The 24,188-nt window shown below is 36.9% G+C and overlaps 2 protein-coding genes across 8 annotated transcripts in view; one reads left to right on the forward strand and one right to left on the reverse strand.

Annotated features, from left to right (window-relative positions):
- Positions 1–1,404: 1,404 nt before the first annotated feature.
- JRKL (JRK like) lies at positions 1,405–5,248 on the reverse strand. Its single transcript, XM_055547710.1, has one exon. It carries the CDS (start codon positions 4,628–4,630, stop codon positions 3,056–3,058), a length of 1,575 nt encoding a protein of 524 aa, XP_055403685.1. The 5' UTR covers positions 4,631–5,248; the 3' UTR covers positions 1,405–3,055.
- An 89-nt stretch (positions 5,249–5,337) lies between these two features.
- CCDC82 (coiled-coil domain containing 82) overlaps positions 5,338–24,188 on the forward strand; it is a 32,169-nt gene continuing 13,318 nt past the window's right edge. For 2 of the 7 annotated variants that reach the window (XM_055547711.1, XM_055547718.1), the window contains exons 1-6: positions 5,408–5,462; positions 7,613–7,696; positions 10,726–11,438; positions 11,936–12,167; positions 22,191–22,274; positions 23,600–23,724. In XM_055547711.1, coding sequence (XP_055403686.1) covers positions 10,740–11,438; positions 11,936–12,167; positions 22,191–22,274; positions 23,600–23,724 — 1,140 coding nt within the window. In that variant the 5' untranslated portion in view covers positions 5,408–5,462; positions 7,613–7,696; positions 10,726–10,739. The other 5 variants (XM_055547717.1, XM_055547712.1, XM_055547716.1 and 2 more) reach the window with 5 other exon arrangements.

The following is a 24,188-nucleotide window of genomic DNA, read 5'->3' on the forward strand; positions in this document are numbered from 1 at the left end:
CAGAGACAGCAGATGCTTCATTCTTATCTTACATCAAATATATAAATAATAGATAAATATGTATATACCTTAAAAGGAACCAAGTAGAGCTATTCTCAGAGAAGGAAATGGCAACTCACTCCAGTCTTCTTGCCTGGAGAATCCCAGGGACAGAGGAGCTTGTTGGGCTGCCATCTATGGGATCATACAGTGGCATAGCTATCCTCAGAACAGGAAGGTAAACTTTTGGAGAACCATAAACTATGTGTGAGAAAATTGTATTCTATATAATGAGGCTATGAGAGCTGGGACCAGGAATCTGGATATAACAAACAGGAGATCTAATGCAAGAATCCAGGCATATATTAGGAAGCACCTGCCTCTTAGGGAGTTATTCTAGAGCACCCCCTGCATCAAGGTAGGGCCAGATGATGAGTGCTTATCATTAGAACGTGAACAGAAATAATGTGTATCATTTCTGATAGAAGGAAGTTAATAAGCAGAGTGTACTCTTTCCTCTCTCTAAAGAATCTCAGTGCAACAGTTTAAATTTCTCTTCCAGACTGGAATACTGCTTCTCAACTGAAGACACAAATCTAGACTTCTGACGACTGGGTGACTGGAAGCAAACTTGGGATCTTAAGCAAGGAGGTAATGGAAATGGATGAAGTCACTCAGGAGTAGTAAAAACCAAAACCTTAAAATATAGGGGGTATAAAGAGCAGAAGCCACTGAAGGAATTAATAAGCAAACTAAATCATAATGGTTTCCTTACATAATTCATATCACATTATGTTGGCTGTTTTAAATGCTTATAATTAGACCAGATGGCTTTGTTCTTTTCAAATACATTATTTTTCTACCTTGATTTCAAGATCTGTAGGACACGAACCACTCTTCCCCTTTAAATACAGCAAGGAATTCCACCCCCTTCCCCCATTTACCCCACAAAAGCCCAAATCTCTCATAAAGGAAGTTTCTTAATTTCTGCATTATCCCCTGCAGGTAATCCCACTCTCACAGCGTCCTTGGCTATTATGAATGTGGGATTAGAGAAACTCTGTAATGCAGCTGATCAAGGCTCACCAATGGAAAACCTCATAAGACTAGTGAGATTGAGACCCTATGGATAATTTATAATTTAAATTCTTACCTGTAGCCAAGTGATCTTAAGCAATTAAAAGTATAAACTGAGCATCAGTATTTCCACCTAATTCATAATTTGGGGGTTAGTGATAGAAATACACTGCTTAGAACATAACATGGTATTCAGTAATTGGCAGCTTTTATAATTATGTTTAAGAGTCCAAAACAGAACTTTTTATCTACCATTGTTGACAGTTTACAGAAACGAGCAAATAGCTATAAGCCTATGAATGAAGAGTGGTTTCTCACAGGATAGAGAAAGAGTCACAAGATTCACACTCAAGGCCATAACACAGTGAATCTTTTACTAGATATTAAAGTTTAAAACCACACAGCTTAACAGTCATGTTGACTTTACCACTAGGTGGCAATGATACAGCTGAATTTCACTGACAAGGTTAATTTAAAAACTGAGCAAATACAGAAATTCCAAGATTTTTAGTAGTTATTTTCATTTTAGAAAAATGAAAAATACTTTTATATACAATTTAATTTACACCAGAACATGTAATTATCTGATTCAATATGTATGCTAATTTCTGATGCTTTCTCTTCCGAGGCAATTCATGCAACAAACACAATTTTAAACAGTTGTCGACACAGGTAAGTCTTTTTTAAAAAATCTGAACATACATCACAAAGAGAACAGAAATTATGGAAAGCTACAAATATTTCTGAAACTTTAGAATTCACTTTAGAAAGCTTTAGAAAGTCACTACAAAATGCAAGTGTTTCAGTGAAAAAGTTTAAACATTTCAAAAACGACTTTTTTAAAATTTAGGGCCAAAACTTTTAAATTACAAATGAAATTAATATTTATATAGGCAAAGTCTTTTCAATGCCTTGAGTAAACCTACATTGTTAAACAAGCATCAAAATTCTGACAAATGAAATACCATTTTACAAATGTCAAAATAATAATGATGAAATTCCTTAGAATCTGTCACTTTCCATAATTATTTCTGCTTTCCTCATAACATCATAATTTATGGCTTATTAAAAATAAAAACTCTTTTTCATTCTTTTCACATAAAGGAGAAATTATCACCAAACTTCTCAAATTATAACACTTTCAAATATATAGTAAAAAAGAAAAAAAACTTACAAATACCCAAAATATTCCCTCACATATAGGTGGGTGCTCACATCACCATAGGTAACTTTACAAAACCTGTACTATAATTAGATGAATAAATACTTGACCTACACTGTTATCCAATTAATAATATAATAAGATCCAATTAAGTCTATTTATTCCCTTTTTATAAATAACCTAAAGTTCCCCAAATTTTCTCCTCCCTGTTTCTACAAATGAATAAGTCAGAATATCAGCTTTTCAATAGTTTTCTAAGTTTTCTAGCTTTCGAAGTTAGCAACCACTTCCTGTATTTATTTCATTTCCAGAGAAATCTCCCCTCTAAAACAAAGAAAAGCATGATTCCTAAGTTATTAATTCACAGATCAGTTTTCTCATTTTGAATTATTATAGATCACTCATTCCATCATTGTATACAAATATACAAATAATCACTTAAGATGGTTAGCACAATAAAAGATTATTGTGGCTGCCCTCACACAACAAACAAAAAAGATTTCAGGAAAGTGCTCTACCTGTTCACTGTTACCTGTAACTTCTGCTAGAAGATTTATGGAATACCACTGTAATGGAAGGGATAATTGTAGATCTATGAAAGTGAATACATATGTGTATGTAACTTACACCTATACAGAATCAGCTTCTGATTACACAAATAAAGGGACAGATGCTACAAAACACATAATCCTTAAACTGCTTCAGATATATATATATATATATATAATCTATATTTCACAGGGCTGTGTCTGAGAACTCAGAACACCAAGAAAAGCCATATTGCAAAGAGGTCAAGAGTTACACAATTACCAAAACAATACTAACACTGATATGCCATTACTGACTTGAGTTTGCCATCTTTTGTTTATTTCTGATGGTTGCTCGAAGTTTACGAATCACCAATCTATCAGGCAGAATCATATCACCTTGTTGTTCTAGATAATCCAATAAATTTTCAGTCCATTGGAGAGCAGCTGCATGATTAATATGTTTCTCTGGAATCAGTTCTGTTTCCTCCTCCTCATTTTCACTGGATTCATCTGTGTGACCTTGTGCTCTTTTGATGATTTCGCTGTCAGTTAAGACTTCATAGCCTGGTTCAGTACTGTCCACTTCAAGCCATTTTTCAATGTTCTCAGTAGGCACATTTTCCAATCCTTTGGTGTGTTGTAAAATGGTAGCGATGGCAGCCACTGAGATATCTTCTTCATCAAAGTCCTGGCCTTCTTTCTCCTCTGTGGTAGGGAGAATCTTCTTCCACGCTCTGCTGATGGTAACTGGCTTTACTAAATTCCATGCCATTGCTATTTCATAAAGTGCATCTAGTAGAGTTAGCTTCTTCCAGAATGATCTCAGGTCATTGCCTTCTTCCAAGTTGTTTTGGAGAAGACGTGCTCGGTAGTTTCTCTTCATTGTAGCTATGACTCCCTGATTCAAGGGCTGAATCAACGAAGCCACATTAGGTGGTAAATATTTAGCAAATATTTGGCCATCATCTGACCTGAGGACGTTTTCATTTGGATGTGTTGGTGAATTATCCAACAAGAGTACAGCCTTTTCTTGCAACCCTTTGGATCTTAAGTGCTCTCGAACTTGGGGCACAAAGATCTTATCAAACCATTGTCGGAAAATGGAAAGATCCATCCATGCACCTTTTTGGCTGAAATAAGAGACTGGCAGGTTTGAGGTGTCAGTTGACTTGAAGGAGCGAGGTTTCTTTGCTTTCCCCACAACACAAAGCTTAAGTTTGTGTAAACCTGTTGCATTGGCACAACACATGATAGTGACTCTTTCTTCCATTGACTTGTGCCCAGGGACCGTGCATTTACCTTTGATTACCGAAGTCCTGGAAGGCAGGCATTTCCAAAACAGTCCAGTTTCATCTGCATTGTAGATTTGCTCGGGCTGCAAATTCTCTCGTTCAATATAGTCTCGAAAGTTGCTGCAAAAATCCTCCACAGCAGTCTCATCTCCACTTAATCTTTCGTTTCTAATATTGATCTCTCTAATGCTGTGCCGCTGCTTAAAACGAGTTAACCAACCGGCAGAGGGGTTAAAATCACCATCCATTCCCAAAGCATAAAAGAAGAACTCTGCCCTTTTTGCACAAATTGGTCCAGACACAGGATTCCCTTTTGCTCTTTGCTGGTTGAACCATTCTAGCATCGCTTTGTCCAGTTCCTCATACATGGATGGTTTCATAGATTTCCTCTTAGCCAGAAGACTTGTGGAGTCTGAACTGCTTGCGTAAGTTATGATCTTTTCCTTATTTTTCCTTATATCTCGAACGGTTGTTTCACCAATTCCATAAATCACTGCCAATTGTTTGGAAGAACCTCCATCTTCAAGTTTCTTTATTATATCAAGTTTATCTTTAATGGTCAGCACCACACGCTTCCGTTTCCCTGACATGGTGAGGCTGTGGGACTCAGTTCCCACACTCACACGGAAGCAACCCACAAAATTCTGCCTACTCTCACTGACTCACTTTAACACAGCCTTACACACTCACTCTTTCAACCTCACCAGGAACCCGGTGGCCCTGACCCCGTCCCTAGCTGGGCTTGGCTGGCGGAAGTTTTAGGGCTCAGGCCTTTAACTTTACTTGGGCAGCAGAGGAGGCCCAAGTCACCGCGGATAATCCGGATTACAAACATTTGTTTTATTCCCCCAGAGGCCTCGAGAAAGACTATCTCCCCATCGCGACCACAAACCTCCTTCAGGCCCAGATCGCGGGTCAACAGCCGTCACTAACCCCTGCCACACCCCAAAGTTACCGCCGAGAGCGGAAGAGTCAGGGAGTCGGGGACTGGCCCCCTTCCCCAGAGGGACGTGACGCTGGATTCCTTCCCCAGCAACCAGACCTTTCCACAGCAAGCCCCACTTCCCCGCGTCGGGCTTACTTAGTCTGCACAGTCCTCCCGGCCCCTCACAAGCCCGCCGAGACCCTCTCCCAACCTCAGTCGAAACCAGGACCCCTCGGCGGCGCCCTGCCTAACGCTCAGCAGCCGCTCCTCCCACTAGCGCACGCTCCCGGAAGACGGCCCCTCCCGCCGCGCGGCCCCGCCCCTAGCCCCGCCCAGAGGCGGGACTTCCCTTGGCGCCCGGAAGGAGGAGGAACGTCGCCCGTCCGGACTGGGGTACCTGGGCGGAGGCGGAGGCTGGGGAGGTTTGAAAGGTGAGAGCGCGGGGGCGGCGCGGACTCCCTCGGGGCGGGGACTCGCTTTCGCTCCTGCTGCTGAAGGTTTGTTGGAGGGGAGGGGGAAGCCGCGCCTTGCAGCCTGCAGGCGGGAAACGTTCCCGCGGGCGCTCTCGGGGTGGGCGGGACTGCTCCCCGCCCTGCCCTTCGCTCCTCGCGCGCGCCATGGGGGCTGCGGCAGGCTGGTCGCCCGCTCCTTCCGCGAAGGGGAGTGGGCCGGCAGGATGCGCGGGACGCGGAGGGTGACTTCGCGCGCTTCTCTGGTCTTTCCAGATTCTCGTTTGTTTTCTGGGGGTCGAGCGCTAGTAAGCTCTGGGGGTCTGTGACGTTCCGCGCGGGGTCTCGCCAAGCCGTGTCGGAGGGTCCCGCGTCCCAGCTGAGGCGCCCTTCCCATCAGGTGGCGAGTGGCGGGCGGGCGGGCTTGCTGCGCCAGGCGTCTGTGTCCCGCGGAGGAGCCAGGTTTGTATCACGAGATACAACCAGAGTATCTAGTGTTGTGCTCTGGTGTTAATTCCGAGAGGCTCTGTTCCTTCCTCAGCCCCGCTCTATTTAGCGGACAGTCTTCAGGGTTATAGACTTCGGTGAATGCTATAGTAGTCCGGGATGCTAGCTGGCAGGATTCACTGTATGCGAAATTGTGGAATACTGAACCGTGAGCCTAAGTGGGGGACATTGGCTTTTTCTATATATTTCTTGCTATTTTCCTACTTCTGTCGTGTAGTGCTGCCCTGTTTTAGTGGAAGAACTATGATACATTTGTTCCCAGCAATACGGTAAAAGCCAAAAAAAAAAAAAAAAGGAATCATATTCTGTAGCCCTTAAATCATGTATTACTCTGGCTTGTTTAGATGTTCCTTTCATCAGATTGTGAGCTCCATGGAAGCAGAGACGATGTCGTTAAATTCTTGAGAAACTCCACAGCTCCGGATTGGTGCTAGCACATAGTATATGCATTCAGTGCTTTGGTTTGTTACGGTTTCCTGTCCAAACTGTCATACAAAAGGAAACCTTAAGGAGGGGTGATATTTTTCAGATAGGGCGCATCCCTTCTGGTAGAATTTCAGGTAATGGTGGGAGTTCCACTGCCCTTCAAATTTTTAATTTTTAAACTATCACCTACATTGTTCATAGGGCAAGTGGATGATTCTTAGAATGAATCTTTTTTTGATAAAATAATCTCAAAATCTAGAATAAAGGATATTTCTTCTGATGAGAAGTTCAGGTAGCATCAAAGTACCCCCTTTAGTTACCCCTGTGCTAGAGAAAGAGCACAAGGCTTATGGGTTATCGCCCTGACATTCTTTGGCAGACAAGATAGTATGTGCATCTTAAGTGATTTTAACCATGAAGCACAAAGATGCGATAGTACTGATCATCTTTATTCACTTATTTAATGCTTTCTGTTTGGAGCCTCTGTTTTTCTCTTTGCCTAAAAGGTAAGGTATTATTAAAACTTTGCTTAAATATTGATTTCAAGAAATTGAGTGTATACTCAGCCTATATAGAAATTACATCCATTTGCCTGGACTGTTTTCTGAGTGAATTCTAATGCTCAAGAGATGTTTTACCATCAACCTTTCATTTGTCTCAAGTTCAGTTCACTCACCTTTTCCCTCTGTCATCCTTCTTCTCTCCCCAGCTCACAAAGTAAAAGTATCCACAATTTAAAAAAAGAGCCAGCCATAATCAAATTATCTTTTTCAATGACAGAATTTGGGACATTATTGACATTAAACAGCAGTTTTGAAATAGGAAAGAGGCCCTGGAAATTTGGCACTTGGCCAAATGAAATTTTATTTGTTTATATAAAGTTTGCCTCCTCAATATTCAACACTGAAGTTTTCAAAAATCAATTTTTTTCTCACCAGAGACTACCTTTCTTTGGAATCTTTACATTTGGATTCAATGGGGAATCCCTTAAATTTTGTGATGAGTGTCGTCAGTAAGGTGGTAGAGGGAAGCCTTCAAATTTTCATCTCTGTTGCACATTCTTGTTTTGCGTTTTGGATAAATAATTTATAGTTTCTGGCCTAACTCATGTGCTCAGTTACATAATTTAAAAAGCATGTTTGTAAACTTACTAAGACTATTTTAATGATTATTTTCTGAAACTAAAATTTAGCATGAATGAGAGATACAATATGACTTTTTGAAAGCATAACTTTTCCTACTTTGTACAAATATAATATTGGCAGCAGTCATTGTATAACGCTGGACTGGGAATCAGAAGACCTGGTTTCTCATCCCTGTTCTGTCACTAATGAGCTGTGTGATCTTTGGTAAGTCATTTAAAATCTACGTCCTTGGCTTTGACTTTTATAATTGAAGATAGATAATATCTTCCTTCTAGGATCATTGTCAGGACTTTAAAATATATCTGAAAATGCACTGAAAATTGCTATACATAAAGGGTGTTTTAATAGTTTAACTCTGTGACAGTCACAGGTATTTGTATAGTGTGACTTTCTTAGTTTCTGCCATCAAGAGTCACCTCTTGATATGATAAATAGCTGTTTTGCACATGGTACAGTTTTGTAAGATAAACATCCAGTGTGTATGAAACTGCTTTTGAGTAGTAATAAAAATGATCTTTTACTTTAATGTTCCTACATTCTTTAGTGTATCTGCTGAGGCCATATTTGTCTTTGGTTTTCATAAACTTTTTTTCCATTATTTCTCCCAATTCAGAGAGATTTTTATAAAACAGCCTTACCTTCTTGTTACAGTGAAAAGTACATATACAGTTAGCTTGTGCAAATTTATAACTATATGTGCTTAAAAAATACTTCTTTGTACTGCTGCTGCTGCTAAGTCGCTTCAGTTGTGTCCGACTCTGTGTGACCCCATAGACAGCAGCCCACCAGGCTCCCCTGTCCCTGGGATTCTCCAGGCAAGAACCCTGGAGTGGGTTGCCATTTCCTTCTCCAGTGCATGAAAGGGAGAAGTGCAAGTGAAGTTGCTCAGTCCTGTGACTCTTTCTGACCCCATGGACTGCAGCCTACCAGGCTCCTCTGCCCATGAGGTTTTCTAGACAAGAGTACTGGAGTGGGTTGCCATTGCCTTCTCCAACTTCTTTGTACTACATGGCTTCAAAATATAACCTACATAATTTACCTAGTGCTTAATAAAAAGAAACAGTTTAAAACTTGAAAGAGAAACTGGGTGGACATATTTTGAAGCACTATAGTGTACAAAAATCCATACTTTGAAAAGCAATATAGAGATCTTTAAAAAAAAGAGTACAGTTTTATTCTTTGCTGATATTAATACAGATCTTCTGTAAGATGCAATCTGACTGTAATTTCAAATAGCAGAATATTTGGTCTATGGACTAGGATTTGTTCGATTACTATTACAATGCCGAATGTATTTTGCAGCACTCTCATAAGACTGCCTACATTATAATTTCTTTTGTATAGTCTTAGCAACTGTTGTTCTTATTTTGTATGAGTCATTACCATTATAGAAGCAGTTACATTGTCTTATAAACATAACAGAATCTGTACAATCAAATAGGTGATATCTCTCCCCCACCAAAAAAAAGTAATCATCTTGGGGAGCCATAAACTTGGTTCAGTAACACTTCCATTGCTAAAAAAAGATGTGACATTCTAGTTTTGGAATTACTGTCAGTTTGTAGCACATTTAAAAAATATCTTTAATAGTAGTTAGTCTTCATCTTTTCAAATTGGATTTTATTTCTGGAAGCTGGTAACAGTCCCTTCTGACTAGGACAAGTGAATAAAGTGGATATTTAAACCTCTCTTTGGGATAAAAAAACAAAGTGTAAGTATTTTCATATTTTTTGAAACTATGGTTTTTAGAAAATCTCCAAAATCATCTGTGCCATGGTAGAAATATTGAAACAATACAACCTCAAAAGTGATTTCTTTAAAGGAGATAGCACTCAGTTAAATACGTACGTTCTTACATGAGTATTTTGAGGTCATCTCATTGCATTGTGATCATATTTCTCTTTTCCTTAGCAGCCATAGAAATAAATATATATATATATATATATATATATATATATATATATATATGTTACTGTTTTTCTAGTTATGTTGTCTCTAATTGTTCCTTTATACTTGTGGATGATTTTGATGGTGCTCCTGGTGGCTCAGTGTTAAAGACTCGGCCTGCAACACAGGAGACCCAAGTTCGATCCCTGGGTCGGGAAGATTCCCCTGGAGAAGGGAATGGCATCCGACTCCAGTATTCTTGCCTGGAGAAGCCCATGGACAGAGGAGCCTGGCGGGCGGTAGTCCATAGGGTCACAAAAAGTCGGACACAACTGAGTTACTAACACTTTCACTTTGTTTCACCCTTTTCTGAATCAGGAACTTACAGCATTTGTTTTCCTTCCAGATACTGTGCTCTGTTTTGCCATTCAACTGTTTTTTCACCTGTGTTATTGGATTGTTAATAAGTTTTCTGTTGGATTATGTTGTACCTTTAGTTTTTAACGTTTTAAGCCATTACCATTTTACTGAAGTATATAAAGGCTGAAATCTTAGTAGATAAGTTATTGCTTAGTTTTGCATCATTAACTTTTTTTATGTCTATTACTACTCTACAACTTTCTTCATACATATGATTAATCTTTTGTGTTATAATTCATTTCTCTGTTCAGAATCCTTCTTTGCTTATGGGAAGAATCGTTCTGTAATGCCACCCTACTTTTCTATATCAGTCCCTTTTTTTCCAGCATAAAGCCTTTTTTCGTGTCTTCTTGGTCATGCTTATTTACTAAACGTGTTTGTTCTCAGTGCCAAAATTTTGACTTTATCATTTTTTCCTGCCTGAAATCCCTTTTTCTTTCCTTCTCTCTGTTCAGATTTAATCATTTCTTCAGAGGTGTATCAAGTCATAACTGTTCAACCATATCTTCAGTGAAATACTTGCTGTTCTGATCTTCCTGCATCTTTACACTTTTATTGCAGTTACTTTTTATCACTCATTTTGTACTAAATGAATTCTACCTTGTATTTCTCTTAATTATTATGTTTCAGTGTTTTAGTTCTACACATGGATAATAATTGAAGAACAAAACCATGAATTTTGTATGACCCTCTTTCCTTAAAATATATATAGCATAATTCAGAACAGATGTTCATATGATGCTTTCATAAATGTTCAATAAATTATTTGTTGAATAAGTATTCTTCCATCTTCACTCAGTTACTTCATGTGATTTTACCTTTGTGAACCATTTAATAACATCAAATAAATATAGTTTGTACCATAAATGCGTTCGTTGTTGTAATCTGATTGTCATTATGATATTCCTAATAACTTTATTTTGTAGAAGCTTAAGTGAAAATGGTACATGTTAGAAGACATGAAACAAGGCAAAATTCTAAAACTCAAGGGCATGAACAGAAATCTCGAGTCGATTGGAGGCGGACTAAAAGAAGTAGTCTCTTGCTGTTGTGTGAGAGTGGTGACGAGCTTGAGAGTGATGAAAGTGTTGACAGTAATGAAAGTGTTGACAGTGACGAAGATCCTGACAGTAACAAGGGGCCTGATTGCATTAAGAAGCCAGAAAATGAAAGAGAGCTTAAATTAATTAATGTTGAAGGTGAAGGAAGCAGTAGTAAGCATCTCATTAACACTGACAATAGTTCAACATATGAAGAAGAAAAGAACAAAACTAAACATGGAAGTATTGACTTAGATCATGAAAAGGGTTCAGGTCAAGAGGAGGGTGATCTCAACAAACACACTGGACAAATAACAGAGGAGGATTTAGAAGAAGAACACATCAAGCGAGGGAAGAGAAAAAGGATCTCCTCTGTGATGTGTGACAGTGATGAGAGTGACGACAGTGATATCCTAGTTAGGAAAGTGGGTGTTAAACGTCCACGTAGAGTGGTCGAAGATGAATGTTCTTCAGTGGAGATGGAGCAAAAAAATCCTGAAAAAACTTCAGCCACAAGAAGGCGAGAACAGCAGCAGAAACTGGAGGAACTCTCAAAACAGAGATCTCGTCAGAGACATAACAGTAGTAGAGATTTTGAGGTGTGTGATATTTTATTGGTTTTCTTACTGTTTTTAAATTTATTTAAATTATTTAACTTTTATAAGAATTAAAGTGCTGAGTCTTCTCTTTTGCAATAATTCTAGAATTTATTTTTTAGTCCAGTATCCTTGGGCATGTTTGATTGCAGTATTGCATTAATAATATATTATTATGAGCCTCAATTCTTTGCTCTTTTTAAACATTTAAAGATTTTGTTTTGTCTGACTTTTTTCATTTTTTATTTCTACTTATTACCTTAATGTCCATTTTAAACATTTTATCACTTACCAGGGTATGTTATCTTTTTCCTAATTTCAAAAGTTCAACATCTAACATGACAAGATTTTTTTCAACCTTAAAGTATTAAATTTTCTACAGATCATTTTTTTTTTTTTTACAGATCATTTTTTGTTTCAGATTTGATCTTTTAATTTCACATCCATAGTGACAATTTTAAAGGTACACTTTATTAAAAGATATGTTTTAATTTAATTAGGACTCTGAAAAGAAATCCTCCCCCAGCAGTGATGAAAATGATGTTGAGGAGGAAGAGGAAGAAGACAATGATTATGAATTTGATGAAGATGAAATCATTGATGAAGATGGAGATCATTATATTATTGATGGCTTTGTAGTACAAGATGAGGAAGGTGCTGAAGAGAATAAAAGCCAACAAGGAGAACAGTTGACTACATCACAATGGAAATCAATAAAACAGAATTCTCTTTGTAAGTTAAATATCAAGAGATGTTTTATCACTTATTGTAATTATTATATTATGTCGAGTATTGAATCAGCCTTTTACTATCATATTCTAAATCTTTGATCAGGAACTATGGTTTCATTTTCAGGTAACTTTGTCTGTCTAATAATAGTTTATTCTAGTGGTTTGTGAAAACCCTTTAAACTCTTAGAAATAATAGAGAACCCTAAAGAGCTTTTGTTTCTGTGTGTTGTATCTATCAACATCTACCATTGTAGAAATACAATAGAAATTTAAAATATGTTTATTAATTAAATGACTTAAAATTCTTGTGTGATAAGCTCATTACATGTTAATATAGATAACACTTTCATGAAAAAATAACTTTTCCAAAAAAATCAGAAGAATGGCATTGTTTTACATTTATATTTAATATCTAGCCTAGTACAAGGCAGCTGGATTCTTGTATCTGCTTTTGCATTCAGTCTGTATTGACATTAAATTAGATGAAAGCAATTTTTTTTGTAGAAGTAGATAGCTGGAAAAAGGAGGGTTGTTTTTAAAGCATTTTCAAAATAATTGTGGATATTCTCACTGACACTGCACCAAAATTCAACAGGTTTCTTAAAGAACTTGTTCTTAAGTTTCTTAAAGATTAGTTGCAGTTTGGAGTCTGAAAGCATATAAATGAACTTTTAGTACTTACATTTCACTCCATTAATACGTCTTTCAATTTGAATGGATCTTTTACCTATTCATGATTTTGTAACATCATGCATTGGTTGTTTGGAAAATATTGCTTTGCTGGTTATGTGAAAGTGAAGTCGCTCAGTCCTGTCCAACTCTTTGTGACTTGGACAAAGCACTACATGGACTGTAGCTTGCCAGGTTCCTCCGTCCATGGGATTTTCCAGCCAAGAGTACTAGAGTGGGTTGCCATTTCCTTCTCCAGAGGATCTTCCCGATGCAGGGATTAAACCCGGGTCTCCTGCATTATAGGCAGGTGCTTTACCGTCTGAGCCACGAGGGAAGTCTATATACTGATTCTCTCTCTCTCTCTCTCTCTCTCTTTAGTCACTCAGTCGTGTCTGACTCTTGCAACACCATGGACTGTAGCCCACCAGGCTCCTCTGTCCATGGGATTCTCCAGGCAAGAGTACTGGAGTGGGTTGCCATTTCCTTCTCCAGGGGATCTTCCCAACCCAGGAATCGAACCTGGGTCTCCTGCATGGCAGGCAAATTCTTTACTGTCTGAGCTATGAGTGAATCTTCCATATTTTGACACATTTCACTATATAATATTTTAAAAATCACATTCATTAATATCACCACCAGTATCATCAAAAAATTCTTTAGGTATTGGGAAATTGTCAAGCTCATAGTAGCAAATACAAGTTTTTCAAAATTCTGATTTCTGCTCAAATACCAGTTTTTACCTTCAGTAACAAACACTGTGAGTTCTTGAAATGGCAGATTCTCTTTGTTCATTTTTGATAAAATATTTGGCAGATGCCTGAATAACCATAGTTGGTCAATGGTTCTTTTAGGTAAACTTGGTATTTCAAATAAACCTGAAAAATGAGGCTCCCAACTTAGTTTTAAAAGAGGTATACTCAGATTCATGACTTAATAGAAATGGTAATTTTTACTGCTTCATCAAGGATATTTTAAATGAAAGTAGCTTTTTTACTGAATGCATAGCAATGATGACTATAGTGATTACTAGTAGTTTGATTCCACAGCCATGATTCATATTAAGGGGCCAGCTACCTCATCCGTAGTTACTTTTGTACCATCAGTGACAATGGCAAAATGGCAAAAACAACAGATAATTATCTTAATATTACAGCTTTGACTTCACCAATCCCCTTAAATAGACTTGGAGACCTACAGGGGTCTATAGACCACACTTTGAGAACCACTGGTGTTATCTGGACTTTTGAAGTGTTATGCAGTGAAGCCTGTCAGGAAATTAGAATCATTTATATTTACATATAATAAACAATAGGACCCTAAAATATTAGGGTGTGTTTAAATGTGTATATTATTGTTCTGATCCCTATAATTGTACATAAATTTAAAGACTGTTTTTATGATGTTTTACAACTGTGATAGAAACAGGATGTTGGATGAAAACTTTTTTTTTCCCCTTCAAAAATGCACATTTCCAAAAGGCATTTAAAAGGCATGTTTACTAAAGTTAAGTATAATATGATTCAATTTAGATACTGTGATTTAAATAGTAGATTGAGGTATGAATTAAATTTCAAGAAAATCAAATAAATCAGTTACAGAGATGCCAGTGATAGTCATAGGCATCTGTATGTTGAAAATTAATGACTGTTTTCCTTATATCAGTAAGCACTGGTTCACATGCCATCAGGACATTTGAATCTCAGAGAAAGTCAGTTAGGATATGTCCCATCATTCTGGATATTAGTATCTAGGATGTGATAGAACATATACTGAGAGATACCTACTCATAGGGGCTTCCCTGGTGGCTCAGTGGTAAAGAACCCGCCTGCAATGCAGGAGATGCAGGTCGATCCCTGGGTTTGGAAGATCCTTTGGAGAAGGGAATGGCAACCCACTCCAGTATTCTTGCCTAGGTAATCCCATGGACAGAGGAGCCTGACGGGCTACAGTCCATGGGGGTTGCAAAAGAGTCAGTCATGACTTAGTGACTAACCAACAACCACCCACTCATAGCCACTCCAAATAAAAGTCCAGCACATGGAAAGTATCTTAACTCTCTTCTCTATCCTACACTTTTATGCTTACCTTTGGTTTTTTAAGGGAAGTTTTAGATTTACTGAAAAGTTGAGTGGACAAGTACAGAGAGTTTCTAGATAACCCATCACACACAGTTGCCCTCTTATTAACATCTTGCATTATCTTGATATATCTGGTGCAGTTGATGAGCCAGTATTGATAATTGATACATTATTAACTGTAGTTCATAGTTTGCATCTAGGCTCACTCTTTGTGTTGTGCATTCTGTGGGTTTGAGAAATGTATAATGATGCAACAGGTATCCACCATTACAATATCAGAACAGTTTCACTCCTAAAATTATCCTGTTCTCCACCTAGTCATCCCTCCCTCCCACCCCTGAACCCCTAGCAATCACTGACCTTTTTAATGTCTCCATAGTTTTGCCTTTGCCAAAATGTTTTTATCATGGGAATCATACAGCATGTAGCCTTTTCAGATTGGCATGTTTCACTTAATAATGCATTTAAATTTCCTCCATGTCTTAAGTGCATGATAGCTCATTTCCCTTTATCACTGAGTAATAATACATTGTATGGATGTACCACAGTTTTTTTTATCTGTTCACCTGTTGAGGGATTATTTTGGTTGCTTCCAAGTTTTGGCAATTATGAATAAAGCTGCTATAAATATTTGTGTGAAAATTTATCTATGGACATAAGTTTTCAATTCATTTGGGTAAATATCAAGGAGCCCTGTGCTTGTTTTTAACACTGAGCATCTCCACCTTAGAAGGAGATGTACCTCATTTTTATGCAATATCCTTTATGTTCTTAATTGCAGCTTTTCCTTCTGACTCTGTCCTCACAACCTCCCTTTTCTCAACTTGTAACCGCATTAATGCCTTTCCTCCCTTGAGTTGTCATGTTCTTCTGTTAGCTGCTATTCTAAACTTATCTTTTTGTTCAGAGTTTCCCAGTAACTGCAAAGCACTGTACTTAGACTGTTATACCCATCAATCCAGTGAAACTGCTCTTACTAAAATTAGTGACAACTTTTAAGTTGCCAAAATGCTCTTTGGTCCTCATGTTAGCCTGATGTTGCTGTGTGTTTTGCCACTAGCCATTGACAGTTTTCATTTTCACAGGTTTTTGTTTTTGTTTTTAGCTTCTTGTCTTCCCCTTTATAATATTGCATTCTTGTTTTTCCATTTGCCATGTAAATATTGATGTTTCTAACAGTTCCATCCTCACACTGCCTTCATTTTACTTGTGCTTCAGGCAGTCTCTGCCCTATAACTTCAGCCTAATCTCTGGGGAAGTTCCCAAGCTTTTATTTCCAGCACAGACTTCTCCATAGTGTAAGGCCCAATTTTTTAATCTTCTTACTGAACATTTTCATCACGGTGTCTTTCAGACACCTCAGACTCAATGTGTACAAATCTAAATGATTAAGAGGGAGCATAAGGAAGTTTTGGGGTGGTGATAGAACTTGTGTTTTTGATTGTCATGGTGGTTAAACAACTTGGTGTTTTGGTCATAGAACTATGCACCAAAAAGAGTGAATTTTATTGTATGTGAAAAAGTAAAACTCAAGAAATCCAAATGGCCATCCCCACTTTCAAAAAATAACCTAAGTGGTTAATCAACTTCTCTTTGTAATCCTAATACACATTAGACCTGCTGACACATTATAGGAACTTATTTAGTTGGATGGATGGATGATTAAACATATCAACTGAAGCTTCCTGAAGACAGAAAAATGTTAGGTATTACCAGATTTATTAAAACATCAGAGGAAAAACAAGCTACATATTTTAAGATGATAATTTATGACTTGGTTAATGTTTTTAATACTTATTAGTGACTGCCGTTTATGAATATAGTAAGTATATGTAGTTTTTATATGCCAAGGGATTATGTTCTAAAAGTTGCTGTAAATTAATACTTAGATTAGAAAAGGGAGAGACATTTCATAACTCCAAATTCAGTTCTCAATTGAGACAATCAGTGGCATATGCAATTTTACCTTTTTGAAGAGAACAGTTCTACTATAGGAGGACATTTTCTCACTTCCTTGCTGTCTGCCATTTGGCTCTGAGAGGTATGTTTACCTATAGCACTTTAGAATAGTTTCCTTCCTACTGTATGGTTGAGGGACTTAAAGATAATCAGAGTATTTTCCTCTTCTCATCAATCCCTATTATTAGTTACTCATATTTATTCTGAGACTGCAACTCCCAGAAAAGATACCAAAGGAAGTAGAGGGATGGACTAGCAGTGGCTCAATGAATTCCAGATCTATATGGTTCACATGGCAATCTTATACACAGGTAGAGAGAGGGGAATACCTTCTGATTTGTAGATATTAAAATTACATTATTCTTCTGGTACTCTATCATAGGTTCACAGTGACAGAGAACCAAGTAGTTATCAGAGTACATCTCAGCCTACTAGTGCCTTGGTAGAAAAATACTTGGCTAGATTACTGGAAGTTAGAGTGAGTGAACATTAACTTGGTGCACCTAGCAATTAAGCAGAATCATTCTATCAGTACACTGTGTAGGAGTAAGAACAATCTCACAACCATTTATGTTAAATATTAAATCCTCTCCTCTGGAGAACTCCTCTTGTTCTAAGATAAATAAAAAGTACCTGTAAAATCATATGGCACAAAGGAAAGGTTATGTTACCCTGAAGACCCAAGTGAAGAAAATGCTCATGAAAAAATGTTTCATTAAAGGAAACGTAAGAAAATTGTACAAAGCATTTGCCTTGCAATCTTAAGGAAAAGAAATAGGAAATCATAAGGAGAGAACAATTTGAGGTGAAAGAGAAGTAGTTAAAGATAAGCTGCCAGAAAATGAAAAATATAAAATCAGAAATGAAGTATATATTGGAAGCAATAGAGAGCCAAGTTAGCAGCTTAGAAATCTCATCAACAATATGTAGGCTAAACCCAAGAAGTTTCTGGTGTAAAGAGAAAAAATATTTCTGCAGAGAAGATAACATAAAAGAATAGAAATGAAGACACTATTTCATGAATTCTTAGCTGGGAAAAATACATAACACATGGAAATCTAAAGAAAGAAAGTTATATAACCTTAGTGAGATATGTAAAAGGAAATCTGAATGTACTGAAAGGCTTACCTTGTTTTTGGATATATAAAGACATGCAGATGTGAATTCAAAGGTATGATAGAAGAAAATATAACTTGAGTTGCCAAATGCACCTGTTTGTGGCAGATTAAAGAGGCTCACATCCTAAGCTGATGAAAAAGATTTTCAAATAGGCATATGAAGGAATATCTACAAGAGTTTAAAGAAAAAGTTCTCTAACCATTAGAGCTATAAAAATGGCATAATATTAGGTGCCATATTAATGTGTTACATATATCAAAAGAGAAAAAAAAAATTTCAATAGATTCTAAAAATGTACTTGATAAAATTCAGTGCCCACACCTAATTTTTTAAGTCTTAAAAATAGTATGAACATGTGTCCTTTACATAACAAAGAATATTTTAGCCAAAAATCCAACATTGTAATGAAGCTCTAAAGATATTCTCTTTAAAGAACAAGACAATATTTCCTACTTTGTTCTAGATGTTTTCAACAATGCAACAGACACAAAAGTAAAACAAGAAATACAACTATGGAAAAGGAAAAGACATTTATTACTGAACATAATATGACTATATATACAAGCTATCAGTTTCTGACTTACTTAACCAAAGATAGAAAAGAGAAAGGATGTGAATATATTGAGAGAAGGAGTGGATACAGCATCTATTTCCATATTTTCCTAAATAGGGGGATACCTGTTAGAATAGAAAAAGGGTTCCTTTTATTGCTCTGCGCCTGCCCTTTTACACTGGACTTATATCTCCATTTGACATGAAAGTAGACCAACAATGCATGTGCCTCTACCAAACAGAATACTTATAAACCTCTCTTGGTTCTGGAAATAAACTTAGCACTAGCAAGACCACATCCTCCTCAGGGTTAAGGGAGAAAGCGTTCAGTGCCCAGGAATTTGCAAACAGTATCTCTCCAGCTCTGCGATTTTCCAGGAAGCTCATGTTCCTTAGAAAAAGGCCTCAAGAATGACTAATGCACAATAAATGCGTAAAACTCAATAGTTTTCTTATATACTGTAAATTATTTAGAAGATACAATGTGGGAAAATTCCATTTACACTAGTGAACAAAATAGTTACTAGGCCTAATCTTAAGAAGAAAAGCATAGCTTTATAGGTACAGGAATAAAGTTTACTGTGGAATAGAATAGGAAATGTCAGTAAAAGGAGAGATAAGAATGTTTATGGGAGGTATTAATAAGTTACACAAGAAGATATATCTTCTGAAATTCTTCATTCAGCTTTGTGAACACAGTCTTAAAGTTTGCTTGGAAGAATAAATGTATGAGAATAAATAACATTTTCAAAGCACAAAATGAAGTAGAAGGACTTGCCCCCACCAGATATAAAAATAATTATAAAATTTCAATAAATAAAGGAATGTAGTACTGACGTGAGAAAACCAGATCAGTAGTGGGAAGGTCACATGCTAAACAAAATGTTAGCATATATGTGAAATGCATGATAAAGGATGCACAGAAAATCAACAGAATGATTAAACTGTCTGATGATTGAATATGGGGGAGTTGATTACCTTCTAAAAATAAAGATGCCTAAACATGAATATTATTGGTTTTCTCCTGCATCTTTTTTAATTTTTTTATAATCAAGGAGGAAAGTTTTAAACTATTTCTGGGGTATCCTATAGAAGCCCATCCAATATAGGGATTAAAATGATGAGAAAAGCTCTGGAGGAGGTCAGGATTTGACTCTGCTTCTATCTAGTTGTGTAAGCTTGGATAAGTTACTTCATCATCATGAGTGTCCTAAGATAAAGGATTAATCCTAAAATACAGGATTTGAATTTTATTTTCTTCAATTTCCCCATCCAACACTAAAATTACATGTTCTGAAGTATGAAAGGATCAAATCTAACTACCATGCAAAACACCATCTTTGTAGGGGATTGTAACATAAAATCGAAAGTCAGGTTGTCTGTTCCAACCTTGGTTCCAACATTTACTGGTTCTGTCATCTTTGGGAAGTTTTTCTTTCTCTCTCTGTTTCCTCAATGAGAAATAAACAGAGTATTGATAGTACTTTGTAGGTTTGTTGTCAGAAATAAAGCAATGTATGCAAGTGCATAAAATGTTGCCTGGCCTTTACCTGCTCAGTAATATTTTTATTTCAACTTGAGAAAAAATTATGCCAAGAGCATAATTCCAACACCACCTACCATCCATTCAAGCACAGTGAAATCAAGGCCCTCTTCCTGACTCTTGTGAAGGAGATTCTGACACACATTAGTAGGAAAGGCGTGCTGTGTTTAGGAGAAGAACTCTTCAGATGATTCTGATTCTCTGCCCTTTTGTTTCACTCCCAATCTTAAACACTATTAGCACTATCTCTGAAATAGAGCATCAGTTATTCAAACTCTGTAACAGGTGAGTAACACTGGGCATTAGCATGTTTAAGACTGGTAAATTCAGTGGAATAAAAATTATATATTCTGTTTCAATTTTTTGATACTTAAATGCATGTGAAGGAGGGTCCATTTGATTTTTTTTTCTCAACACAACAGTATTTCCAGAACAGTTTTCACCTAATTCAGTTTGGGAAGTGCTGCTGCTGCTAAGTCACTTCAGTCATGTCCGACTCTGGGCGACCCCATAGACGGCAGCCCACCAGGCTCCCCCGTCCCTGGGATTCTCCAGGCAAGAACACTGGAGTGGGTTGCCATTTCTTTCTCCAATGCATGAAAGTGAAAAGTGAAAGTGAAGTCGCTTGGTCATGTCCGACCCTCAGCGACCCCATGGACTGCAGCCTACCAGGCTCCTCCATCCCTGGGATTTTCCAGACAAGAGTACTGGAGTGGGGTGCCATTGCCTTCTCTGTGGAAAGTGCTAGACAGAATTTAAATGCATTTTAACATTCATAAATCAAGCGTGTACCAACAATATACTTTTATATCCAAAGGTGGATGAAAGTCTAGTCGAAATTGAATTCTCTTAAGCTATTATTTCATTTTTCAACTGTATTCATAAATGGCTATTGTTAGGTTTTTTTGAAATTTTCAATTAATCATAGGTCTTTAAAGCCTAAGGTCCCCAGTGCAAATATATGCTATTGTTCAGTAGTTTTATTACTGCTTTATTTTGGGCACTCTAGCACCTCACTGTTAATCGCAGCACTGTTTATAATAGCCAAGACATGGAAGCAACCTAGATGTCCATCAGCAGGTGTTTTCTTAAAGATGGTTGCATAGTAAAAGTTTCCCTGGAGTCTAAGATTTATACAACACTTTTAGTAACTAAAATGTAAATTAAAAGATTTCTTCATGTTAAATTTCATCTTTGTTTTATTTCAACTGAAATCTAAGTCAAAATCACTCATGGATGTTAATACTATTGATCGGTTTTATTTGCTCTAACCCTTGTTGAGCATCTACTTTTCTGGAAACACTCAGGCAGTTGTTAATGTCTTCACAATGCCCAGAGCAGGGACAGGTGTTCTTTGATGACAGCTTGGATCAAGGAAGGGGTCGTGTTTGACAGAGAACATTTCCACAGCCATAGTAAACCTTGACCCAAGAGAAATGGGAAACAATAGGAACCTTCTCTTATCATTTTGCCTGACCCACCACAGGAGATGATTCCATGGACCAAACTGAGTTAGTGGGAAAGTAGGCTTTTATATTTGGCACGAAAAAGAGGAGACATAACTTTTCTTAATTGATGTGGAAAATCCTAAATCTGTGGCATCAGAAAGGATATTGAGTTTTTATAGCCATTGTGGTTCTGGCTAGGGTAGCAATTTCCTGAACAATTTCATATGTAACATGTTTTAGAGATAAGGAATAAGAGAGGAGTTCATTCACATACTGAGCAATCTACCTTTAGAGGTTTTCTTCCTTGCTGTAATTGTCAAGTTGATAATTAAATTTGAGTGCATAGGGGATAAATTTGATTTTTTCCATAAAATATCTTAATATTTCCTAAACAGTTTTACCTTAATAAGTTTGGAAAGTGAAGATGATTTGAAATAACTTGAAACTGCGTTAGAAGTCAGTAAATCTGGAAAATGGAGATTTTCTCGGTGACTGGACAAGTCACTGAGCCAGCTAGAAAATTAGAATAATTAAGCAATTTCAGTTTATAGCATTAATTTTTTAGCCTTGGAGAAAGGAACTTATTGTATTCAAATAACTTTTTTGTCTGCCAGATTCTAATATTTATTTTAAATTAATTTCATATTCTTTAGGTGACCACTATACTCACTTTGAAAGAGTTGTGAAGGCTCTTCTGATCAATGCTCTAGATGAATCTTTTCTGGGAACATTATATGGTAAGTTAATAATATAAATGGAGCAATCGGGTTTTTTTCCCAATTTTTAAGCAATCTCATTGTTCATGTGTATGTGTATATTAAATAAAACCAAGGAGACCCAATCTTAAGGCCCTCCAGTTGTTCCCTCTAGGATCAACTATACCAAAAGTCCATTCACATCACACACTTGTTTATTATTTGTGATATGTGAAAGTACAAAAAGAATATTTTCTCTCTCCTTTGAGAGTTCACAGTGAACTTGAGGATATAGGGCATATATTAATAAAGCAATAGAGTAACTCAACACCCATGCATTGTCCCAGCCTAAGCTTTAAGCTCCTTTAATTTCACCAAATGTTATATGCTTTTTTATGCTTTTGTGCCTTGCTGTTTCTCATTAGAATATAATCCCTTTCTACTCTAGATTTTCTAAGTGAGTGTAAAGTAATTTCCACTAAGAAAGTTATCTGTGAACTTAAGTAATATTTCTCATTCCCTCATCTATGCTGTTATCCTGAGTGTGGTGGCACTGATACATATGCACTTCTCAAATGTATTGAACCTGTATTTTTGCCTTCCTCCCTTCTTTAAGAGTGTGCAAAGAACCATACTTGCTATATACATACCCCTTGCATCTAGCTCAGAATCTACCTCTTAATAAAGACTAAATAATGCTGAATATCTACCTACATGCCAAAGCAAGATTTCATTCAAACTGTATTGAACAAATATCCATTGAGTGTCTACTAAGGGCCAGGCATTATTTGAGAAAAACTGCAAGAATATGGCAATAACTATATGACATAGACGAATCTTGCCCTTGTGTTGCTTAAAGTCTATTGGGAGAGACAGACAATAAGTAAACAAAGATATAATATCATGTCAGCTAGGGATTCATTCTTGAAAAATTATAAAACAGGATAAGGAGACCAAGAGTATATGGGACAGAAAAGTCTGTGTTAGATTGCTCAAAAAGGTCCCCCAAGTGTTATCTTCTGAACAGAAATCTTCTGAACAGAAACCTGAATGAAATGAGGGAGGAAGCAACGCATGAATCTAGCAGAGAGCACAGCAAGTGTAAAGACCCTTAGGAAAGAATAAGTTTGAGGTGTTCAGGGAACAATTAGAGGGCCTGAGTGGTTTCTTCCATTCCCTAATACTCTAATGGAATGATTTTCTTTAACCTTACTGGTTTTTTTTTTTTTATTTAAAATGTTTCTAATCAACCAACCAAGTATCTGCTTAAAGCTATGGGAAGAAATCTTTAACTGTTCCATTATTTAAATATTTTATAAGGGCAAAGTGATTGTTTTTGTTGTTGTTGTGATTGTTCCCCTGAACAGATGGCACCAGGCAGAAATCGTATGCACAAGATATGTTGACTTCTCTTTATTATTTGGATAACCGCTTTGTTCAGCCTCGTCTAGAGAATTTAGTCTCTAGAAGTCGTTGGAAAGAGAAATACAAGGTATACAGTTTTATTTGTTTTTGAATCTCTGGTTGAGGGTGGGGTAGGATAGGAGTGACAGTCTTCTTGGAATTTCAGTAACCAGTCACACTTCTTTAATTAATCTTCTAAATTATTAGCATTTTTCTTTGTTAGATAATCAGCTTGTTTCTTGTCTCTTCTAAGGCTATAATTGTTTTAATCATTCCCACTTGTTATATCTATCCAATAATTAAGCAGTTATAAATGATAATTTTAAAACATCTCTAGGGCTTAACCCATCTGGTAAAATGAGGAAATTGTCTCACAGGATGTTAACTGTTGCAGTAAAAAAGAGCTCCATTGTTAAAGAAGGTTGAGAAACAGTAGGTTTAACTTAACTGCTAGAGGGCTATTCAAGAAGCATTATGTGTGAATTTATATTGTAAATCGTCAAGAACACAATATAGAATATAATACTTTCCAAATTTGTGTTATACTATGAG

Source organism: Bubalus kerabau, chromosome 15 (assembly GCF_029407905.1).
Source record: "Bubalus kerabau isolate K-KA32 ecotype Philippines breed swamp buffalo chromosome 15, PCC_UOA_SB_1v2, whole genome shotgun sequence".
Lineage (NCBI taxonomy): Eukaryota > Metazoa > Chordata > Mammalia > Artiodactyla > Bovidae > Bubalus > Bubalus kerabau.

Coding starts and splice junctions, on each gene's coding strand:
- JRKL (XM_055547710.1), bottom strand. CDS start 4,630: ATGTCAGGGAAACGGAAGCGTGTGGTGCTGACCATTAAAGATAAACTT.